Source organism: Canis lupus, chromosome X (assembly GCF_048164855.1).
Source record: "Canis lupus baileyi chromosome X, mCanLup2.hap1, whole genome shotgun sequence".
Classification (NCBI taxonomy): domain Eukaryota; kingdom Metazoa; phylum Chordata; class Mammalia; order Carnivora; family Canidae; genus Canis; species Canis lupus.
This window is the reverse complement of record NC_132876.1, coordinates 42,285,203-42,309,754: the sequence shown is the minus strand read 5'-3', so window position 1 is coordinate 42,309,754 and position 24,552 is coordinate 42,285,203. Positions and strand designations below refer to the sequence as shown.

Here is a 24,552-nt window from a genome sequence, read left to right as displayed (position 1 = left end):
AAATAAAATCTTAAAAAAAACCTTGTCATATTAAAAAAAATAGTTTGTTAAATCACTCTAGTCCATACCAATATCTCCTTTTGAGGATTTGTGCTCTGCCTTTCAGACTTTCAATCAGATGCAATGCATGTTGTGAAGCACTGCTTTGTGTGTGTGTGTGTGTGTGTGTATGTGTGTGTAGTCTTCCTAAATAGAGGCCTGGCCCTTGTAATAAGTTCGCATTCCCCACCAATATTTAGCCCCCTGAGTGCTTTCTTAAATCTTGTCTAATGGGCTTGAACCTCACACAGCACAATGAAAAAAAAAAAAAACCAAAAACAAATACAGAACATAGTCTAGGACCTCTACCTCTATAAATAAAGATGGCCATTAAATAAATGGCCATGTGCTACATTTGTTAAAATAAAAGCTCTTTTGAAGAGATGACAGTGAAGCAAATTTCTGCAAAGCAATGCACATTTTTTCCCCATTGACTTCTACTATAGCTTAAGAAAGATGCCATGCAATTAATTTCCTTAAACATTCTTGGAAGACTTCCATTAATGCAAGTCTTCTCAGAATAGACACCAAATTACTTCTATGACATATACTCAGGAATTTCATCTACACATATTTCTAACTTCCATACAATGAGTGGCCTATACAGAGGGAGAAACCTGCAGCACAACTATAAAAACTGATATGACTCCTCACATAACTTGTAGTCACAGATGAAACCCAGCCTTTCCTAACATGTGCATTTTATTTCTTAACTTTTAAAAGACCGGAGTATTAGAAAAACATTGTAAAACGCAGATAAGGATGTAAAGAGATGCTAGATATGCAGTCAGGAGTTACTTCTCACTCAGGCAGGGGAAGGACTATGAATTTCCGATATCTCGTCTATGTCTTAGATTTTCTCCATTAGAAGGGTTCCTCCAACCACAACAAGCCAACCAAAATGAGTTCATCTGGTTATGGTCATGGGATTAAGAGGCCATTTGGCATGGCAGAAAGAACACTGGGCAGGGGGATGGAATAGTTGTTTCAAATCTCAGCTATGTCACTTCAAGGGACCTTGGGAAAGTCTCTTAACCTCTCTGAGACTGTTTCTTCTGTGAGTCTTCATATTTAAAGTGAGGGTAAGAGCCTTCACAGGCATGCTGGGAAAGGCCTTTTATAAACTATGATATGCCACTTGGGGCTTGGATCTGACCTTCTAAGCTTGAAATTGTATTATTTTAAATTTCTTTACTGTCTCACTTCTCCCAACTCCTGAGATTCCCATTGCTTTATGTTGTGTAAAGTTGCCAAGATGAAGCTCTAAAGTTGATGGCATGGCCATTCTATAGGGAAAGAGCAAAAGATTTTGACCATTACTTTTCTCTTATTCAAAGTTCTTTTCCTTCTGCTTGTGGGTCCCCATCTATTATAAGTATGGTCTGGGACAGTGGCCTACAAATCTTTCTGATTGCATGCCTTTTTCAGTTTAAAAAAAAATTGAGCATGCTTCCTCTCTATCTCTCTCCAATACATCAATACATTATTATTAAAGTTATCTACATGCCCTCCTCTACATATATATTATGAAACAAAACATATAGAAAATGTAAAAAGGTAAAATAAATAGCATGTCAAATGCCTTGTCATGATGGCTTCATTATATTATTAGCTAACATTTCAAGGCACGATATATACTTAGGACAAGATTTTTCATTATTGAGAATGGGTGTAAATCCATATTTAATATAGTCTTCTGGATTATTCTTGCTTTACTTTTTTGCCAACTTCTTGTCGGGTATGATTAGATTGTTGTGTATTTTGTTGTGTATTTTTTAAGATTTTATTTATTTATTCATGAGAGACACAGATAGAGGCAGAGACATAGGCAGAGGGAGAAGTAGGATCCCTGCAGGGAGCCTGACGCGGGACTTGATCCCAGGAACCTGGGATCACGACCTGAGCTGAAGGCAGACACTCAACTACTGAGCCACCCAGGCATCCTGATTGTCATGGTTTTTACCTTATAATGCAGCTGATGGAAAAACTCAGTCTAGGGCAGCCCTGGTGGCTCAGTGGTTTAGTGCCACCTTCAGCCCAGGGCCTGATCCTGGAGACCTGGGATCAAGTCCCACGTCGGGCTCCCTGCATGGAGCCTGCTTCTCCCTCTGCCTGTGTCTCTGCCTCTCTGTGTGTGTCTCTCATGAATAAATAAATAAAATCTTAAAAAAAAAGAAAAACAGTCTAGGAGTAGGAGAAGTGTGAGCGCTGCCATTTTTACATGCTCATATTATTAATTTTATCTTCAATATATGGTTTATTCGCAGGAATCTTCTTAAGCCATTTATCCATTTTGTGAGGGTTAATGTAGTTAGATAATATAATCCATAAATCCACTTAACTGGGCCCAAGGAAATACCAATATCTCTGGTAGAGATACAGGGAGAAATGTGAGGGCCCCAGGGTCACCCCTTCTATCTTGTGGGCCCTCACTCTTCCCTCAGAATACCTTATGGAGCATATGCAATGGGAAAGCCAAAGACAGATCCACCTGGTGAGGGTGTCCATGACAGTGTGCATATTACGTATTTAACAGGCTTAATAATAGGAGTGATAATGGCTAACGCTCTCATAGTGCGTAGTGTACCACACACTGTTGTAAGCACTTTATATAAATCAAATAATTTAATCCAAATTTTAATTGGTTTCTAGGCTTTCTTAATTTATTTTTTAAATTTTATTTATTTATTCATGAGATACACACACACACACACACACACACACACACACACACACAGAAGGGCACAGACACAGGCAGAGAGAGAAGCAGGCTCCATTCCATGTAGGGAGCCTGACGCGGGACTCCATCCCGGGTCACCAGGACCACACCCTGGACTGAAGGTAGCGCTAAGCCACTGAGCCACCCGGGCTGCCCTGGTTTCTAGGCTTTCTCAATTTAAATGGGAAGTTCTAATAATTTCTATTATACCCCAATGGACTGACTTGTGTGCACAATCCCCCCAATTTTGGAGACCACTGATCCAGGTTTTGAGGGTGAGAATCTTTGAATAAGTAAGTATGCTTCTATAAAGTACATCACAGTAACTCTTTCTGATATCTTGCTTGCCTTTTGACAGATGACAAGACATGGGCTGGTGACACAGGAAGTGATCCTAGGCAACTGAAAGCAGAGGGGAGGAGGTGGGTGAGGAGGCCACGGTAAGGACAATGAGAAGGAGGGTGAGAGAGCTAGAAATGCTGGAGCGAGAGGGAGGGAAGCATGGGTGGGCACAGGAGGAAGTCAGGAAAGGGGTAAACAGCTGGCAAGGGAAGATGATGGCAGACTCTACAAGGAAGAACATATGTCACACTCGCGTGCCAGATGCTCACCCCTGTCTTGATACCCAAGGTCTCTGATATATGGGTTAGCAGGCCAGTCCAAGGAAAACTAAGTGGTCTCTAAAGATGTGCACACAACTCTTCCCCAGGCATGCAGGGTGGACCTGCTTTGTTTCATCAGAATGGCATATGTAATTTATTCAAGCAGTGCAAGGATAGAGCAACACCTAACCTAAAGAGTAGGACTATGAAGCCAGAATTGTAGGAAGAATGGTTCCCAGGCAAGGAAGGGAAGATATTTTGGGGGTATGGGTGGTGTGGAGATATCCCTGTGATTCTCTTCAAATCACACCAGCCAGATGACTAAGGGGGCGGGAGGACTGCACATCTTGCAGCCGTGTAACTTCAGCTATGAGGAGCTTCCAGCATCAGCAGCAAAAAGCTATGGCAAGTGATTTACATCCAAGGCAGCTGCCAAGACACCACTCCAAAGGGTAGAACACTGTCAAACACTGCCTCCCATATCTCACTGCAACATTAGAAAGCATGATAAGATGCTCTGAGGGCAAGAAACTGTCACAAGGCAGTACAGTAACAGTGTCTGACTTAGATGATCAGAGCTGGTGGGTTCTTGGAGATTACCCAGCATGAACTCCTCATTTTATGTGTAGGTAAACTGAGACCCTGAGAGGATAAAGCATCAGTCCAAAATCATCCAGTGAGCAAAACTCAGGCATGGCACTTGGGTCTCTGGATATCTAAAGCAGTACTCTTGACTTCACAGCTGTGTATTATCTCCTCCTCTGGCTCCTTGGCTCCTTTCTAACAGAAGCCTCCGTCACTAGTATGGATAATATGTTCCATAAACCCCACACTGCCCCAAAATGATCAAAGAAGGGATTAGGATAACCACAAACATCTGCTAGGTTATGATTGCATCTTGATTTGGTGCAGAGACACTAAATTTTAACCTTATCATCAATTATCCTCCATCTAAATAAGTACAGTATAAATACACAGAGACTTTTTTTTACCTCCCCCCCCCTACTACCACCCAATGGCTATTGTGCTGCACAAAGGCTCTTACTCTCTTCCCATGAGGGAGAGGAACAAGAGACTCAAGACCATCGACTTTGCACAAAGCTAAGAGGCATTAAGCAAAAAAATTGGTGGAGAAGAGAGTGCAATCAATGTCAAAAGAAAGACTGTGATCACCTTTGACTTGCAATTATTCAAGAATATCCTCACCTTGGAGGAAGAACCAATGGCTGGTAGCAAAATATAAGCATTCTGGCAAGTCCCTTGCCTTGGCAGGCACAGCGTAAGAAGCAATCAGGCAAAAGAAGAGATGAGCATCAAAAACTCAGAAGAGTTAGGTAGAACAGAATTCTAAAGCAAGCTATATGAACCAGAGTGTGGGATAGACCAGGAGACCTTACAGCTAACAGGATCTAAAAACAATAGGAAATGACTGCCCTGGCTCGTTGCCTTCTTTTAGCAGAAGGGATTTCTCCTGAGACAGTGGACTCTCACCTGCTTCACAGCAGCCTCACAGCTAATCCAGGATGTGGAGAGTAGGGCTGGACCCATACCTATCCAAATTGGTTGGTCAGTTAGTCCTTCACGAAACAGCTTGTAGTGCCTACTGCCCCTACAGAATCTAAGAAGACCCAGTCACTGACCTTTAGGAGTTCATAAGCTAGTGGAGAGCAGACAAATCAATAGCTTGCTATAATTCAGCACCAGAGCAATGATGAGAAAGTAGAGAGACCCTCTGCCTTGTGGATCATGGAAAGCTCCACAAGGAGGTGAAGCCTTTGTTCAGTTTTAAAGGATGGGTAAATAGAAGCAAGTCAGCAGAGAGGGAAGAGCTGGTGGAAGGAGAGTACATGGAAATGGAGTAGCAAGTATAAAACCTGGAGCCTACTAAATAAATAACAGAGCAGATTCCGTGAACTATAAAGAGTTCAGTTCATGTGTATGGTTTGGTTCTGTTTCTGAAGGAGGAGGCTCCTGGTGGTGAGAGCTAATGTTGGTGAGGTAGTCAAGCACCAGACCACGGAGGATTTTATAAGCCAACTAGAGCTAAAGGTTTTTTTTTTAAAGATTTTATTTATTTATTCATGGGAGACACAGAGAGATAGAGACATAGGCAGAAAGAATAGCAGGCTCTCCACAGGGAGCCCGGTGCAGGACCCGGGGATCATGCCCTGAGTGGAAGGCAGATGCTCAGCCACTGAGTCACCCAGGTGTCCCTAGAGCTAAGGTTTTACTGTGAGATGGATTGGGAGCCATCAAAAGATTTTAAGCAAGAGTCTCAGGATCATATTCATGTTCTGGAAAGATTATGACAGTAGAGTGGCAAAGAGCCAGGGAAGAGTGAGACTGGTGGATGGAGGACCAGTGTGGGGGCTAGTATGGTAATTCAGGCAAGACAGCGTACAGACCTGGACTGGACAAATAGGTATGGAGAGGAGTGGATGGATTCGGGCTTTGTTGTGGAAGATTAATGGACAGGATGTGACGATGAATTGGAGGTGGTAGTGGAGAAAGGTTTCTGGCTTGAGCAATAAAGTGCTAGTTGGTGCCATTTGCAGAGATAGAAAAGACATAGCTAAGACTCAGGAAGGGATACATCTGTTGGGAGGGGGGCAGTGATGGTGGAATTCTGTATGAAATGGAGTTATGGTGCCAGTAAAAGTCCAACCAGAGATAGCCAATGAGGAATTGACACTGCTGACCTGAAGCTAAGGAGAAAGGTCTGAGCTAAGGGTAGAGATATATGTATCATTGTGTGGGTGGTATATAAACTAGGAGAGGCCTCCAATGAGCAGGGAAGTGGGATGAGGACAAAACCCTGGGGAATCCCAATCAGAGTAGGAAGAACATCATGAAATCCAAGGGAACAGAGGGTTTCAGGAAAGGAGGTGTCTGATGTAGAAGAGAAACAAAGGCCGATAAAGAATGAAAAATGTCCACTGGATTTGGCAATTAGCAGGTTACTGGTGACCAGTGTTTGCAGTGAGGCTAGCCTGCAGAGGGCTGAGGAGTGGGTGGGCAATGGAGCCAAGCAGCTTGTATACAGGCAGCTGGAGTAAGGCCCGGCCACCCAAGGAGCTCATGTGCAACATGAGCTTTGACTTGGGGGCAGGAGAGGATGAAGACATTGATATGTGTGGTAGTGGCAGGTCAGGGTAGGGGCATGGGGTGTGGGAGAAGGGAAAGATGTACACAATAATTGCCCAAATCAGGAGCCAATGGGAAGGCCTCTTGGTGGCTCTGGCTCCAGTCAGCTGACACGGGGAGCACCAGCTGTTTGCAGGAGGAGAGTCAAAAAACCAAACCAAACCCCCAAAAAACAAAATTCGTGGTTAATGCAACTGGGCCTGGAATTCATGGTATACACACAGTTTTTGACAGAAAAGTGGCAGGAAGCAGGCAGCAGATGAGGAGATAAGAGACCTGGGGTGTTTCACATAAAACTTTCTAGCTAGGACACAGCTGTAAAATGGGCAAACAGCCCTGATCTCGGAGTAGCGGGGAGGGATCCCAATATTCCCCATGGCTTGGGATTATCTATGATAATGCTCCTTTAGGTGGCATGAACAATGAGGAACTCACCATGCCATATACAAACACCAGCCAGAACACTCTTAAAATGGGGAAAAGTCTGAAACAGTATTAAGGAATATAGCAGGCTCTGAACAAAACACACAATCCCTCCTGCTCCCCACTCAGACAGACACACACTGATGCAGTACAATGCAGAGACAACTTGAAAATCCAAGTAGGGGAAAAAATGAGAAGAGACAGAGATGGAAAACTGATATATTTTGTTCAATCTAATGCCCCCTCCCCCTCAAAAAATATACGGGGAGAGGAAAAACTTTAAAGAATGGTCCTCCCAAGGACACCTGGGTGGCTCAGCGGTTGAACGTCTGCCTTTGGCTTAGGCCATGATCCCAGGGTCCAGAATCGAGTCCCGCATTGGGCTCCTTGCAGGGAGTCTGCTTCTCCCTCTGCCTGTGTCTCTGCCTCTCTCTCTGTGTCTCTCATTAATAAATAAATGAAATTTTTTAAAAAAGAGAATGGTCTTCCCAGGTAATAAAACATACTACCCCCCACCCCACCCCAAGAGAGAAAACTAAAAGTCAAATAATAAGTCAATAATTCAATGTCAGGGGGGAATAAAAAAGAAACCCTTTCTTTAACATTAGCAGGTATGCTGTCTTTCAAAGTTGACATTCTCCTAAAGTATGCTAAGTAAGTTTAGCCAATAACAGGCTCGTGAGCATGGCCAAGACACTTAGCAGTGTCTTTACTTGTGGCATACAGATAATACAGACCCTGTGAAAAGATGCTTTGAAAAATACAAAAGCAGTACCCTAAGGCTAGGCAAAGGCTTTTACCATGCAGGGCAGGCATTCAAGAAAGCAGTTTGAGAGTGCAGGAGCCAGCAAGGGGTTGGACTGCTGTTGTGCAGGAGTGTTAGGTGTTGTGTAAACGTCTTAGTTCAAGAGGCCTCTGGCAAACAAAAAGTACACACTGCCCAGCAAACTATGTACTTGATGTTTTCCTCAAGGCAAGAGGCAGACCTGCCAAGGGCTGCAGCATATCTCAGGGGTGACCCGACGTTCCATTCCCCTCCCAGCTCTCAGAGCTGAGGGGGAACAGTTTGAAATCCAAATGGGGCCCGCTGCTCAGCTAAGGAAAACAGTCTCAAATCTTTCTGACATCTGCACAAAGGGGGTACCGAGGGGCTGCCCTGCAGGGTCAACAGTGCTGGGGCCAGTTTAAACAATCTCACTTTGCCCTGGGAACGCAGGAGGGTAGGGAGAAGGACTAACATGGATCTGGTGGCCCAGGCGGCCTCAAGCATCCTCATTCACAGGTCTGCCCCGAGCATGCTGGCCTCCTGATCTGCCTGGAAAATAGGGCATCCCAGGTCATGACTCATGAAACAGAGCTTGGTCTGCTTCAATAACCTGGACAAACATTCCCAGCAACTGCAGACTTCACTGGTAAACTTTAGACCACATTTAACCATGTGGACTCTGAATCTATTTAATATTGAAAAAAAATCAGTGTGGCGATATTGTTTCCCCCAGTCCCACAGCACTTCAGCCACTCAAGTTTTCAAAGGAGAAGATGGCCTAGGGCTCCAGATGTTTGGAACCCAAATGAGAGGGTTCCACTGCCTTCCATCTTCAAAGATCAAAATCTCAGCCAGAGGTTAAATGATGAGGTCATCTTCTGCATGTTTGCCTGGTGTGGGACTACCTTCTGTTCCAATATATAATAAGGTCATTATTGTAGAAATTGGATCTTGAAGTTGTTTGATTATATACATGTTAAAACACAATAAAAACTATTAGCTTTAAAAAAAAAAGTAAATAAAGGCTCTGCACCCCAACCAGCAACTTGGATCTGCTGATTCTCAGTTCCCTGGTTGTGGGGTCTAACCCACCACGCATATCCCCTACAACCTGCCAGGAAATGACTTTTTGTGTCAAACTGCAAATCTCATCTGCTTCCGCTTGGGCCACTTTTTTTTCTCTGCAGAGGAAAGGTAAGTCAATAAGAATCACTCATGAAAGTGGATAGAGGACATGTCCAGGAAATTGACAGAAAAAACATACATGTTGAATGAATATGTGGAAAGACACTTAAACTCACATGTAGTCTGGGAAGTGGGATGATTTTCACCCATATTAGGAAAAATATCAAGTGTTGGCAAGGGTGTAGAAGCATGGGCACTCCTGTACAATGCTGATGGGAGTGTGAATTGGAATATTTTATGAGGTAATTAAACAATAGGTTTGAAAATTAAAAATGTTGATTACCTTGTATCTGGAAATTTGATCCTTAGTACCTATGCTAGAGATAAGTCCAAGAAGGTTAGTTCAAGGATTTTCACTGTAGCACTGCCACTTTTTAAAATAGCAAACATTTGGAAACAACCTAAGTGTTCATCAAAAGGGAAGCGAATGTCTAGATTAAACTATGGGGTAGAGAAAAAGATCTTAAGGACATATTAAATGGCTATTTAAAAAAACCAAACAAAACAAGGCACAGAATATATACTTATGATTGTATTTTAGGGAAGAAAGACCAGAAAATGAAACTATGTTTATTCATGTTTCTACATATCTCTGAGTATTGTACACAGGAAAAGACTAGAAAGACAACAGAGGGACTGGAGTCTCAGAGGAGACTTCTGCTTCACCTCTATTGCTTGCATATTGTTTAAGAATGTGTGGGAAATATCAGAAAGGGAGACAGAACGTAAAGACTGCTAACTCTGGGAAACGAACTAGGGGTGGTGGAAGGGGAGGAGGGCGGGGGGTGGGAGTGAATGGGTGACGGGCACTGGGGGTTATTCTGTATGTTAGTAAATTGAACACCAATAAAAAATAAATTAAAAATAAATAAATAAAGGACAATGAGGGATCCCTGGCGCAGAGGTTTAGCGCCTGCCTTTGGCCCAGGGCGTGATCCTGGAGACCCGGGATTGAATCCCACATCGGGCTCTCGGTGCATGGAGCCTGCTTCTCCCTCTGCCTATGTCTCTGCCTCTCTCTCTCTCTATCATAAATAAATAAAAATTAAAAAAAAATAAATAAAGGACAATGAAAGAGAAAAAAAAAGAATGTATTCATATATTTATGATAGCACTATCTTTTTTTCTAAAGTGTTTCCTGGTTGAAGATCAGAGGCAAAGGCATGGGCCTTGGTGGCTACAGTGAACATGACTTCTCTGGGAGGCAACAGTAGGTAAAAGTAAATTGACATAAAATCAAAGGACCCAGGTAATAGGTAATAATCTGTCATCAATTTGCTGTGTGACCCTGGGAAGTCATTTTCCTTCTCAGAGTCTGTTTTCTCTGTACAATCAGTGGATAAGATGAGAAGCTCACTAATATACTTTCTGATATTTTAGGATTCTATAAGTCTATGCCTTTAATGTATAATGGGTCTGGTCCCTTTTGATGAGGAGATGGCTTTTTCTCTTCCTTCAAATTCTGGCATAGTTTGATATGTCACTTTACCCCAAATGGAAGATAAAGAAAGAGAAGGTGGAGTGGCCACTCCATTCTCTGTTTGGCTATGTTTTTGAGGGTTTGGTTGATTCATTTATGCTCTCTCTCTCTTTGACAGTGTAAGCGCTTAGGCTTGTTTGAGTATGATCAGAGTGCAGACGCAATGCTGAAAGTCAGAAGACCTGAATTCTACAGAGTGGCCATAAATTCCGGGAACATAAATCATATTTTATTTTTCAAAGATTGAACCCTCTTGAATACTTTTTTTCTGAGTGACACTAAAGATGTAGGTTTATTCTGTGAGAATCAGAGGTACAAATCACCTGGTCCAATGTTTCCCATATACATATACAAGGGTTGATGGAGATGCTCTGCCAATGCACAGTGTTCATTGCACTTTGCACAACTTGAGCTGTGCCTTGCAAAGATGGAACAAGATATTGAATATATCCCATAATGTTTTTAAACAAATCCTAAATTTTAATATAATATCTATAAATCTTCCTTTATGTGCAATCTCTTGTATCTTCGAACTTTAAGGGTACCCTGATAACTTGCTTTTTGACAAGTCACACCCCTGGTCTGTAGATAACAAATGGACTGCTTGCTCCCCAGAGGGAAGAACCAAGTAGCTAAAAATGAGCCATGAAAATTTACATGTATATACAGACATTTTCTGGTTCTTCACAACCTAATTGGCTTTTGGAAATACTCCAGATGAAACCTTGAGGGAACACTGACATGAAGTCAACAAAGGAAACCTCTTCCTGGTCCCTCAGAGACCTTGACCAATCTAGTTCTGCCTCTCATCTGGTTAGCAAAGCTCCTTCCAGCTGCTCCTCATCACTTTGCTTGTACCATGAAGTCACAAGAGTAAATTCTAATCAGTTGAATTCTAAAGAAAACACACATGCTCCAGATCGTAACTCCTTTGACTATGTGTCTTTCAGCAATGGAAGAAGCAACTTACTCTCGCTCCTTTCTCAGGAAAGCATTTACAGCCTCCACTGCAGTCTTGGCCACCACATGGCTTTCCATAGGACTTCTTCTCTCCCTATTAAAAGAGAGAGAGAGAGGGAGAGAGAGAAAGTTAGTAAACCATGTGAACCAAGAAGCTATGTAGCCCCAGGGAATCTAACCTTTTGCCACACTCCTCCTAACTAAGTACATTTAGAGTATATTAATCATCTCATTTGATGGTGTCATGTGTCACTTTGGACTTGTGTATTTGGCATTCACTGAGAAAGCAGGAGCTGTAGCAGAGATCTAGAAAGTCAAGTGCTAGAAATGTAATGATAGATGAAAATGGCTACCCTGTACTCTGCTCTCAGAATTGTTCTCCTCAGGCTCTACTTTCAACACATCATTCAAACCTTACAGTAACATCTCTGTGCTCTAGTTAGTCATATCCAAATTCCTCAGTTGGTATCATACAGTATACCCTAAACTGTTCAATTTCCTTTTTTTTCTTATCTGCTTTATGATGATGATGATGACAACGATGACGATGATGATGATGATTACTAGCAGAATTTCTACAAAGCCCCTGCATGACCTGACATGTACTGACCCTCTGTAACCTCATCCTTTCACTGTCTTCCTGGCTCCCTCTGCTTCAATCTCACTGGTATTCATTCTATGAAAACTTAAGCCTGTTCCTGCCTCAGGGCCTTTGCCCTTGCTGTTACTTCTGCCTGGAATGCTCTTCCCCTAGATGTTTTTTATTGCTGGCCTCTTTTCATCATCCAGGTCTTTGTTCAATTGTCTACTCTCAGAGAGACCTTTCCTGACTACTCAACCTAAGGCAGCCTGCAGTTACTTCCAATCATATCACTGTGCTATCCTTTCAACATTAAACATTCTTTCTCCCCCCACTAGAATGTAAGCTCCATATAAGTAGTTACCTTATCTATATTGCCCAATGTTTTATCTCCAATGTCTAAAAGAGCAGATGGCACATAGAAATTTTTGAGTACCATCTGAATGGAGCTGGGATTTGAACCCAGGTCTTACTAGTGCCAAAGCCCTGACCTTAACCCTTATGTCTTAGAGTTTTCCAAGTCCTCTGTCTACCAGAGCCTCAATGCAAGGGCTCAAAAAATAAGGAAACTGCCATTCTAACCCTATCCACCTTGGAGGAAAAAACGTAAAACATTAATTCTAACTATTATCTGTAACAAGAACTTTATCTCTGGGATGGATTTAGTATCATCCAACTTTTTTTGTTTAATATTGGCTGTTTTTTTTTTCAAAAGAGAAAGGCATATTTATGAGCCTGCCTCGTACTTAATCATTCTTGCCTCTTTGTACTGTGAGTCTTTCCCCAGTTTCCAGGGAGCACTGTGAATTTCTCAGATGGTCTCTTATCTCTTTAGACATTCCCACAACACTTTATCACCACAACACCTCAGTAATAAGGTAGTGATGGCAGAGCTATGACAAAATATTGCTATTTTAGATTCCAAACACCTTCTTGATATGAGATACTTTATCTCTCTTATATGCCTTTGACGTGGTAAGTGCTATTGTACACTTTCCAGTTTGCCCTCCATTTTATGGTATATAGGACAGGCAAGTATTCATTAGGGTGAGATCAAGAGGTTCTGTGGGAGAAGGAAGCAGGGCGGGGGGGAGGGGAGGTGGGCTGGCATAGTGTAAAGAACAGAGACAGACCAGCACTGAACTTCACCTTCACCTATGCTGTCACCTCTGTCTAATGCTGAGTACTATATTTCTTGTGGGTAACAGATAATCTGTATTTGCTTCCACATATATTTCTGTATTTTTCAAGTAGTCTTCAGTGATCATATATAATTAGTAAGAAGAAAAACAGTTATGTTACTAAATGATAAAAGTCACAACAGGCATTGCCAGAGCTGAAGTGGTATCCGTCTGGAGCTATGGCCTACTTCCAAACAATGCCTGTTGGGTGTCCCATAAAATTTGTCTATCATGGACCAAAAGTTTCCAGATCACTAGTATGGAGCAAGGCAGCTGGATAAGATAGGGGATGAAATCCCATTCACAGGAGCTGAACAAAACTGTAAGGAAAAGAAGCTAAGGTTTCTTGTGAACTTGGCAGAACAAGGAGGCAAAGACACCCAGCTAACAGACAGGAAGCCATCATTGCCCTCTGTCACTGAGGAAAGTAACCAGAGAAGCCCCACTGGCCACAAGGCAATTTCCTGTAATTCTGGCCCTGGCAGTTTCCCCAGGAGTCTTCAGTTACAGGGAGGTGAGGGGATGGAGGAGGAATGAAAGGAGTGGCTTCCAGGGAACATGACAAGACCAGGCTCTGAGGAAGTTTATTTCCTATCTTGGCTTGTCTGGGGATACTCCAACCCCTGCTCAACCAGGCCACATCACTGGTGTCATTCCCATCCTGGAATGGTCTCTGCTTCCTCTCAAAACCCAATCCCTCCCTACAGCCACAGAAAATCAGAACTGGAAAGGCCCTGAGAGATCATCCAATACAGTCATTCTTAAATCTATCAGATCGTCACGCCATTTTTTATTCTAAGTATTTATTGTTCTTTCTTGCTATCCTTAAAGAAAATTCATCGGAATGAGTTATAATAAAGATGTAAACAGTATTTAAAAAAGCACAGATATGCCATAATTCTACAGCAAAGCAAAAAATTAAAGTCATTTATAATGAAACAATATGTATGCCAATATGCAAATGGTCATACATTGCTATGTTAGAAGATGTGACAAAGTTATCAGAGGATAGCAGCTTGGTACAGGATCACTATGAATGGGACCTTCTGAAGCAGAGTGACATTAGGGTGTGGTATTGGTGACTCAAGTACCATGAACACAGTAATAACTCATGGTAAAGTTCTGAAAAAAATTCAATATTTCTTTTGTTTATGGTGTAGTTTTAATCAATAAAAATAAAACCATGAAAAAATTCATCTCAATATGTAAAATGTGGTTATGTTTTGGGCTCAGGCATTTATAAACAGGGTTTTCACTTCCACGAATGTCCAGAGGTCCTCTAAATGTAGGGCAAAATACAAGACAATTTTTCATACTGTGCAGGACGCCTATCATTCCTGGCTCCTACCAAAGAGCCATCCACCAATCATTTTAACAACACAAACCGCCCTCACAATTTCCAAAATACCTCCACAGGGTAAGGCACTTCTGGTAAGAACTAGAAATCTAATCCACATCACTCATTTTCCAGCTAATAACACTGAAAGAAATAACTTTGGTCCAGGTCACACTGTTAGTGAGTGAACCATCACACTTCTGATCCTAATTCCATATATGTCCCACTGTTCCATACCTCTCAAGGCCAAGTTCAAGTTCCATTTCTTCCATGAGCACTCCAGCTCAGTAAAAAGACACAGCAGGCACTACATGCCCCCACCCATTGGGCAAGTGTCACCTGTTGCTGTGGGACCATCCTTGCAATGTTTCCTAGGTTGCATGGTTGAGAGTCTTGTTTCCTCAACCAAACAATAACATTGATAAGGGAAAGGCCAACCTATTTTACTTCTTTATATATTCCCACAGTGTTAGAGGGGCAACCTATGTTCTAGCCATTACCTGAGGCAGTATACCTTAGATAAGTTTATAAGTTCTGGAGTCAATGTGTACAGGTTTATATCCCAGCCTAGTTGGGATTGATCTTAGACAAGTTACTTAAAATGGCAAATGGAAATGGTGACAATATCTACTGTCTAAGAGTTGACTGAATGATTCAATAAGATAAAGCATTCAAAGTACAGTGCCTGGCTCACTGTAAGCACTCGGTGTCAGCTATTATTATTATTATTACACTAATATTAGCTATGTCACACTCTTCGGCATTCCTGTAATACCCTGGCCTCTCTCTGGAGCTGAGTCAAGTGCTATGCAATGAATATATCCATGCCAGTTTGTCTATCCAGTCAGTTTGGTTGGGACATCCATTTGGATTTGTTGATGTCTGTATATAATTGGTTGTTTAATATTTTTAATAGCACCAGTATCACATCTATCCATTTGCTGATGCTGGTTCTTTGTTCAAAATGCCTTCCCTACCCTGTTTTCCCATTTATCACAAACCAAACTTCTATGCATTCTTCAAAACCCAGCTCAAACACCAACGTCTTGGTGAAGAAACCCCCCACCCCTGCTGCCCCAACACCAATTTTCCCCTCTCAGCAATTTCAGGCTGAAGTTTTTACTCCCTCCTCTTTGCTAATGGTGATTTGCCATATTTGATTCAGTTCATTTGGTTCTGCCATCAGACTGCTAATGGAACTCTGTTTTATTCTTCTCTGTAGCCCTTACACAAGCAGGTACTCAAGTAAAGAACTGTGAAATAATTGCTCTCAGGACAATGGACTTAGAAGTGTTAGACTGGCTCCACTTAGGATCTTCCTTCTCCCTCTGGTTTTCTGAAATATAGATTTACATCACAGTTTTCCTTCCAGAAGCCAGTATGTTTCTCCAGGCATCACCAGTGCTTTCTGTCAGGAGTGGTGGCAGGGATGACAATGACACAAAAGGTAACCCAGGAAGCAAGAGATGTAATGTAAGAATGAAAGAACAGCTTAGTTGGACTGAATGGTCAGCAAAAGTGAGTTATTCTTGTGAGCGATTCCTCCAGAAGCTTCAATCACAGAAAACTGGCTGTGCAACATTTTGACTATTCAGTCCACAAATATGTATTAATCATCACTCTGTGTTAGGTATTGTGCTAGACATGGGAGCTAGAGGCTGTATCATACAACCACAGGTGAAACTAAATCCCTGCTGTTATGGTGTCTGCAATCCAGAGGGGGAGACAAACAGTAAACAAAGAAACACTGCATCCATATTTTTCAGATGGTACGTGTTATGGAGGAAAATAAAGCAGGGTAAGAAGGACATGAAGTGTTGTAGTCAGGTTATTTTATATAGGAAAGTTCAGGGAAGGTTTTCTTCATATGGGAACTTCTGAGCAGAGAATAGTGTTTCTTTTAAACATGGTCCTTGGGCCAGTGTCATTAGCCCTAGAAATGTAAATCACTGATTTGGATTTGGGTACTGTAAATCCAAAAATGTTGCAAACGTAAATCACTGCCCCCTCCTAGAGCTAATCAATCATAAAATTCAGAGTGGGGCCCAGCAATCTGTGTTTTAACAAGCACTTCAGGTGATTCTGCTGCACAGAAAATTTTAAGAACCCTGCTATAGAAAATGAGGAAGTGAGCTAGGTAGTTAATCTGGGGTAAGAGCTTTCCAGGCAAAGGGAAGAGCAAGAGCAAAGGCGGTAGATGAGAGAATATACTTGATGTTTTGGCTGAGCAGCAAGGAGGTCAGAGTGCTGGAATGGAGTAAAGGGAATAGAAATGATGATGAGGTCAGAGATGTAGTAGAAGCCAGATCATGAAAGATTTTAGAGAACACTGTAAGAACTTTGCCTTTGGAAACAAATGAGCAAAGGGAAAAGAGAGGCAGAGAGACGAATCAAAATACAGATTCTTAATGCTGATGGTCACCAGAGAGGAGGTGGGTGGGGGGATGGGGGAAACAGGTGAGGGGCTGAAGGAGTGAAGTTGTTGTGATGAGCAGCAGGTGTTGTATGAAGTGTTGAATCGCTATATTGTACACCTGAAACCAATATTACACCGTATGTTAACTAACTGGAATATAAATAAAAACTTTAAAAAATGGTTTTGAGCCCAGGAATGACATCTCCTGTTGGAGGAGCTGGCTCTGAGTGGAAGGTCAAGAATTCTGATTTTGAGGGCACCTGGGTGGCTCAATCTGTTAAGCATCTGCCTTTGGGTCAGGTCATGATCTTGGGGTCCTGGGATCGATCCCCACATAAGGCTCCCTGCTCAGCAAGGATTTTTCTTTTCTCCCTCCTTCTTCTCCTCCCCTCCCTCACCTGTGTTCTCTCTCTCTCTCTCCTCTCTCTTTCTCTCTCTCAATTAAATAAAATCTTAATACATTTAAGAATTCTGGTTTTGAGATGTCTATTAGACATCTAAGTGGAGAAATCAGATAGCTAGTAGATTCCATAGTCTAGCTACCTATGGAATCTGGAGTCCCAGGAAGAATGGCTACCTTGGATATATACATGTGGTGCTTTAGTCAGTACAGAATCAACTATGCTTTGGTAACAAACTACAAATCTCAGTGGTTTAAGACAGCTAAGATTTTTTTTTCCTGTCACGATCCAATGAGGGGTAGGCAGGTCTCCTTAGTGGCCTTTTTTCCAAGGTGACTTGGATTTTCAAGCTGCTTCTGTGTAGCAACTTCACTATCTCAGATGCTTATACTTTCTCTGAATTTCCCCCTACTGTGCTCATATTCCCCTTTGCAAGAACTAGACACAGTGCATGACCCAAGAGCATGGAAAGTAGGAGAGAACAGGGATTATTTGGTGAGCACCATCTAGCCACAATTGGTATGTATATAAAGACACAAGACTAGTGATACTCCTAAGGGAGTAAATGTAGGGAAAGAGTGACAGACTGTGCTAAATTGTTGATAAGTCAAATAAAATGAGGGATGAGAACATACCAATGAATTTAGCAATGTGATAATCTGGACCACAGCAATTTCAGGAAGGAGAACAAGGGAAATGTGGTAGGACTGCAAGGCAGCTCTAAGGACCCACTTGAGGTTAGTGGTCATGAACTTAAAGGAACAGCAGTTATCAATATTGTGAAGTTTTCTTTAGCCTTGTTCAGCCATGTGGGTGCAGATGCAGATTACTGGAAGAATTTGATTTAATCAAAGTTGGGTTCTGCTAGGTGAGAATGATAAAGGACAAGAAAGGCAGGGGATTCAAAGGCATGCGGAAAAAAGGAATTATTAATGGTGGACCATGGAATCTAGACTTCCTAAGAAGGGAAGTGAGTGCAGGCAGGGAGTGGGTAAGGGGCAGTGAAAAAGGTAGTAGAATCAATGGATGATTGATCCCGGTGAAGTTGAAGAAATGTGTGGGTTTTAGAATTGTGACTCGATCTTGGAAGAAAGAAGAGGTGGTTCTACAGAGAGCCCTGTTAACAGGTGCCTCAGCCCTGTTAATTCTCTCCATAGTGGAAAATGAGATTCCCCTTCGAATATAATAAATTACTCTTTGAGGTAACCCAGTAAATGGTTGAAATGGTTGCTCAATCCTGATTTCATACAACATAACAGAACTATTTGTTTTCATAACACGAGGTTTCTTCAAAACACCTTTCACACCAACTCTCATTTGATTTCCTACCACAAGTCTGAAATGGGTATGTCAGATATACAGGTATGTGTAGGAACATACATCCACATACAGTATTACATTGATTTCTTCATATCTTCAACTACCCTCCTAGACAGTAAGTTCTTCTGACATTGAAGACTTTGGTTTATTCACCATAAGGCAAATCAATTTAAAACCAACCCTCTAAGCCTCAATGTTGTCATCTATAAAATAGGGATAGTATTTTACTTCACAGGGCTTTGTGAGGTTAGAGATGATTCCCCTAGCAAAATGCCTGGCACATCTAGTATGCTCAACATATGTTAGCTGGTATTTATAGTTATGGTATCCAGTACTGTGCCTGCCATACCCCACGGGTGCCTACTCAATGATTGATTTGCATTTTCATTTATTTTTTTTATTTTTTTAAAGATTTTACTTATTTATTCATGAGAGACAGAGAGAGGCAGAGACACAAGCAGAGGGAGAAGCAGGCTCCATGCAGGGAGCCTGATCTGGGACTCGATCCTGGGACCCCAGGATCACGCCCTGAGCCAAAGGCAGACGCTCAACCACTGAGGCACCTAGGCATCCCTGATTTGCATTTTCAAAATTAGGAAATGGAGGCTCAACTGTTAGTGACTTCCTTGATATAGGAAGTTCAGTGTCAGAGTTGGGATAAGTACTCTGGTGTCCTCACTGTCTATTTTGTTTTTTGTTTTTTCCCCCATCAGACTCACTGCTACTAGTTTCAGGAATTAGTCTGAAATTGAGGAGTCAGGAAATGAAAAAAAAAAAGGGTCAAGAAAGAGGTGTCCTTTTCCTTCTTTTGCATTTTTTAACATTGTTTTATTTACTTTACAATATTAGTTGTACCATTTCTATACTTTATAAACAACCTTCATATATGTTTCTCAAATATTTTTGGAACATACAAAAGAAGTTTTATATGTCCTTTTTTCAGATTAAAATAAATCTGAATCTCAGAGAGCTGGTGTTACTTGCTAGTTAAGTTACAAAGCAAAGACTCAAAGCCAGGGCTTCTCTTTTTAGTGCAGAGCTAAACTTCTAAAAGGGAAAAGTGATACAAGACACACTGAAGTGCCATTTTTCCAGTTGTGGGTGGTCTCAGGGCCCAGAAACCCAGAGAGGCCTCTTTGGATGGATCAAATCCCCAAATTTTGGGGGCCACATTCATGACAATGACTAGTGCTTTTCTACCAAGCCATGGGCCTTTAGCATCAGTCTAGGTTTCTGAACTTTATGCTAATAATACAGAGAGCCTGTCTTTACTTTGAGAAATTTTAAAACAAAACCTGTTCGTTGAAATTTACATATATACACACATTAAACCAAGCTGAGTCTTGTCCCGTATTTAGCGTGCTTTTGCCTTTTAAGAACAGCTCCCGGGGATCCCTGGGTGGCTCAGTGGTTTAGCGCCTGCCTTTGGCCCCGGGAGTGATCTTGGAGTCCGGGAATCAAGTCCCACATTGGGCTCCCTGCATGGAGCCTACTTCTCCCTCTGCCTGTGTCTCTGCCTCTCTCTGTGTGTCTCTCATGAATAAATAAATAAAATATTAAAAAAACAGCTCCCTCTGATTTTATGAATGAAAGGCTCTGAGGAAAGAAGGAAGTGATCTGTGGGAGTTGGCTCCCTACCAGGTGGAACTTATCACCCACACTTTATTTTAAGGAAGAAGCTGATACCAGACATTACTGAGTAGTTCAGGAAGGCATTTCCCTCCAACATCTGTCTGTGTTCACAAACATACACAAACACAACTAATGGGGGTAGCGGGTAGGCAGGAAAACAGCCATGCTGGATTTCACTTGGAAAAACCCTAGCCAGCCAGAATGAACCAAGGCCTGCGGGGATGTACTGTTCAGTTAGACCTTGAAATGAATTTGCCAAGCAAATGCTTAACACACAAATAGACAAACTAAATGTTGTCCATAATGTTCTTAAAATAGATGCCTCCCTTTCCCTTGCCAGTAAGTACTTACCAAGCAGCTGTTGAAAGAACAGCATTTCCTAGGGCCAGTCACTAGAAGCAGGTGAGGAATCTTTAAGCTTTAAGGCTGGAAAGTGCCTATGGATGAGAGGTCCCACAGATCACACGTATGGTGACCATATTTAGCAAACAAAATACCAAAAGCTAAGTTAAATTTGAATTTCAGATAAAGGAAACACTTTTTATAAGCATGTCCCCAGTTAGCATAAATATGTTCCATGCAGTATTTGGGATACACTTAAATGAAAAACCTATTTGTTATTTATCTTAAAATTAAGTTTAACTGTATGTCCTATTTTTTTTAAATTTGGAAATCCTACAAGTGGCACATGATATCACAAACTTGTGTGACATGGTCGGTTATAAGGTGTGTTAAAGGAATTGCTAGTACCAATATTTAAGGTACAAACTCTGCAATGTACTTTTTAGAAAATTAAGAGGGTACTCAAGTTTCTGTGATTGGGTTACTCTTCCTCATTTGCATTCTAATATCCAAAGCAAGAAGTAAAGGTAGAGTTATAACTGATAATGCGAGGATTAGATTTATTCATTTGCTCAAAGAATATTTATTGAGTGCCAGGCATTGTGCTAGGTAGTGGGAATATGATGATAAAAACATTGAATATGACTTGTACAGGAATGTTCATAGGGTTTTATTAATAATAACCCTAAAGTGGAAAGAGCTCAAAGTTCCACCAGTGGGTGAATGGGTAAACAAATTGTAGTATATTTGTATAATAGGACATTATTCAAAAATAAAAAAAACGAACAAACTATTGACATGTAACTGCATGGATGAGTCTCACAGATATTATATAAGCCAGACTTTTAAGAGCACATTTAGCATAAATCTATTTACACAAAGCTCTAGAGTAGGCAAAGCAAGTTTGAGAGAAAAGAAATCATTATAGTGGTTATCTCTGCAGGGGTGGGAGGGTGAAGTTGACTCAGGGGTAAAAGGGTGCTTTCTGGGAAGGCAGACATGTTCTATATTTTGTTTAGAGTGATGTTTATGAGTGTACACATTTGTCAAAACTCATGAAAGCATATGGTTTTTAAAAAACATTTTTAAAGTTTTGTTTATTTTTAGAAATAGAGAAAGAGTGTGCGTACACATGCACACAAGCAAGGGGGGTGGTGCGGCAGAGGGAGAGGAAAAAAATCTCAAGCAGACTCCCTACTGAGCATAAATCCTGATGTGGGGCTCGATCAATCTCACAGCCCTGAGATCACGATCTGAGCCAAAATGAAGAGTTGAACGTTTAACCAACTGAGCTACCCAGGTACCTGAAAGTATATGTTTATAATCTGTACTTTTCATTGTTTGTAAACAATAACTCAGTTTAAAAAAATATAGTCCCCCACTATCATGGAGCTATATTCTCATATGGAATACAGATGAATACTTATACAAATACTCAAAGAATAATAATTGTGAAAAGTGTGACAGAGAAAAACAAGGTGTTAGGAAAATCTGCAATGTTTAAGTCATTAAGACATAAACATTATGCTTTCATTCACTGAAGACTTACTGAGCACCTACCCTGTGCTAGGCACTGGATTATACCCTGAGAGTATACTGTTAAATAAAACAGACTTCCTTCTTTGCTGTATATTCCTGTAGAAGAGACAGGCATTGGGAGAGTAAACAATAATCTTTTCATCAAAACTGTGTTATATGATACAAAGGACACCAACAGAAGGACATGAGGGCATATAATAGGGCACTTGGCCTCCATGGTGGGATCAGTAAAGATTTATCTAAGAAAGTATAGTTTAACTAAGGTCCGAAGAATGAGATGGCATGAATTAAGTCAAGGAATGGGAGTGAGGCAGAGGATCTTCCAGGCAGAGGAGACAATATGGGCATATGCCCTGTGGTGAAAGAGAGCATGGCATGTATGGGAACATAAAGAAAGCCAGAGTGACTGAAAGAAGAAAGTAGAGGTGAGAGTGACATAAGATGATTCTATACAGGCAGAGAAATGCCTGCTCATATAGAGTCTTGAAGACCATGTTAGGGAGGTCAGTTTTTATCCTCAGAGCAACAAGAAGTCACTGAATAATTTTAAAGAAGGAAATAACTTGATCAGATTGATATTTGAGAAAAAAATGTTCTAATGGCAGTAAGGATCATGGACAGGAGGGGCAGGGAGACCAATTAAGAGATCGTTGAAGTGGTGGTGGCCTGAACCAGAGTTATGGAGGTTGGATGGGGAGAAGTGAGTGGCTCTAAGACATAATTAAATAGAGGGAGCATGGCTGGAAAGGGACAAGACTAGAACCAAGGCTTTCTTACACCAAACCCACTTCACTGACTTGAGGACAACCTTCAATGCACATCAGCTGTGTATCAAGGCACTCTGTTGGACACTATCGAAAAAGACAAATAGGGATGCCTGGGTGGCTCAGTGGTTGAGCCTCTGTCTTTGGCTCAGGTCGTGATCCTGGGATCCAGGATCGAGTCCCATGTTGGGCTCTCCGCCAGAAGCCTGCTTCTCCCTCTGCCTGTGTTTCTGCCTCTCTGTGTCTCTCATGAATAAATAAATAAAATCTTAAAAAAATGAAAAAGACAAATATTTAGAAAACATTTATTGTACTCGAGGAACTTAAAACCTAATGTAAGAGTAACTATAATCAAAAGACCAAAGTGAAAAGTATCATTGGAAAAGGTAAAGAGATACCTTTCTAGAACTTAGATGCTACGCTATGTTCTGTCTTCTCTCAAAAACCTTTGATAATTCCTTCTTACCTGCAAAGTTGCAAAGCTCAAAATCCAAGTAGAACATTTAAAGGCCCTTCTAGATCAGGCTCAACTGACCATTGCAGACCCACCTATCACTTCGATTATTCCATTTCCTGAGGTCTATTTATCAGAGGATCCATTTTAATGAAATGCTTCCCATATCCCATCAATTTCTTTGAAAATTCCAGTCACATCCTTTCTTTTCCTTTTCTGAAACAATTTCAGTGAGATATAATTCATATATGATACATTTACACATGCTTTCTTAAATGTCATCTCTTTTCCAATAATAGCACTATTTTTGTTGCATTATGGTATTCATTGTCCACTCTAATAGCTTTCCCTTTTGATTACTTCATATAAATTGTGATGATAGTTTTTAAAATAATAATACACAAGATTATTTTGAGTGGTTAGGCTGATCCTCAGATTTTCCTCAGCTGTGCAATGCATGGTAAGGCTTCATATCCTCCTACTTTTTGTGAGCCTACTCTTGTTATTAGACCTTAGGTATACAGTGTCATGGGCTTTAGTGGTTTAACCCAGAGCCTTATTATTCATTTATAGAATGTCTTTAGGAAAATTTTTCCAAGGATTTGAAAACAAAATACTTTAGGGTTTCTGGTTGGGAGCCTAAGTTAGGATGGAAGAGTTGATAAGCTCTCTAAGATTCAAACCTACAGAAATAGGAAGGATTGGGACTTCTAGGACAGAGGCTGCATCTTGTTGGAAATACTCTGACAGACAGACTCATCTGTTATCAAGTCCAAATGATCAAGTACACTGCCATTTCTTTATTTTGTACTAGAGGAAGGGAGTCTAACAAATGCCCAGGTAAGATGGATGGTAAGTCCATGTGGAGTTTACCAGCAGTAGCAACTATGAAAAGGAGACAGAATGGGAGACAAATACAGGCTGTTTCCATAAAGATAATATATAGCTAGATATTTAGCTTATGTCTCTAAGGCCCACTGATGTAGATGAGGCTAATGTTTTGCTATGCTCAGAGAAGAGGAAAGATGAATGGGGAGTAGGATTTGAACCAGGAAAATAGTATGACTTGTAGCAAATCCATCCCTCATGACTAGAAGGAAAATGAGAGGGAAACCCCCTCCCCCAAAATCCAGTAAAGAGTAGACCAGGGTCTCTGTCTTCATTTGCCAAGAACAGCATGTTACTTTTACCTAATTTTATGGCTGCAGTTTTAAGCTGTAAATCCTTTCAGAAGTTAATTTTAATTTTGCTTGCAGGGTGAACAAGACA

General features: G+C 41.3%; 1 protein-coding gene across 6 annotated transcripts in view; it reads right to left on the bottom strand.

Annotated features, from left to right (window-relative positions):
• The window catches only part of COL4A6 (collagen type IV alpha 6 chain), a 288,595-nt gene that overhangs the window by 143,894 nt on the left and 120,149 nt on the right, over nucleotides 1-24,552 (bottom strand). For 5 of the 6 annotated variants that reach the window (XM_072816549.1, XM_072816546.1, XM_072816548.1 and 2 more), the window contains exon 3: nucleotides 11,329-11,412. The exons of the other annotated variant lie outside the window; for it this stretch is intronic. In XM_072816549.1, coding sequence (XP_072672650.1) covers nucleotides 11,329-11,412 — 84 coding nt within the window. The remainder of the gene's footprint in view (nucleotides 1-11,328; nucleotides 11,413-24,552) is intronic. 6 annotated transcript variants of the gene reach the window in all.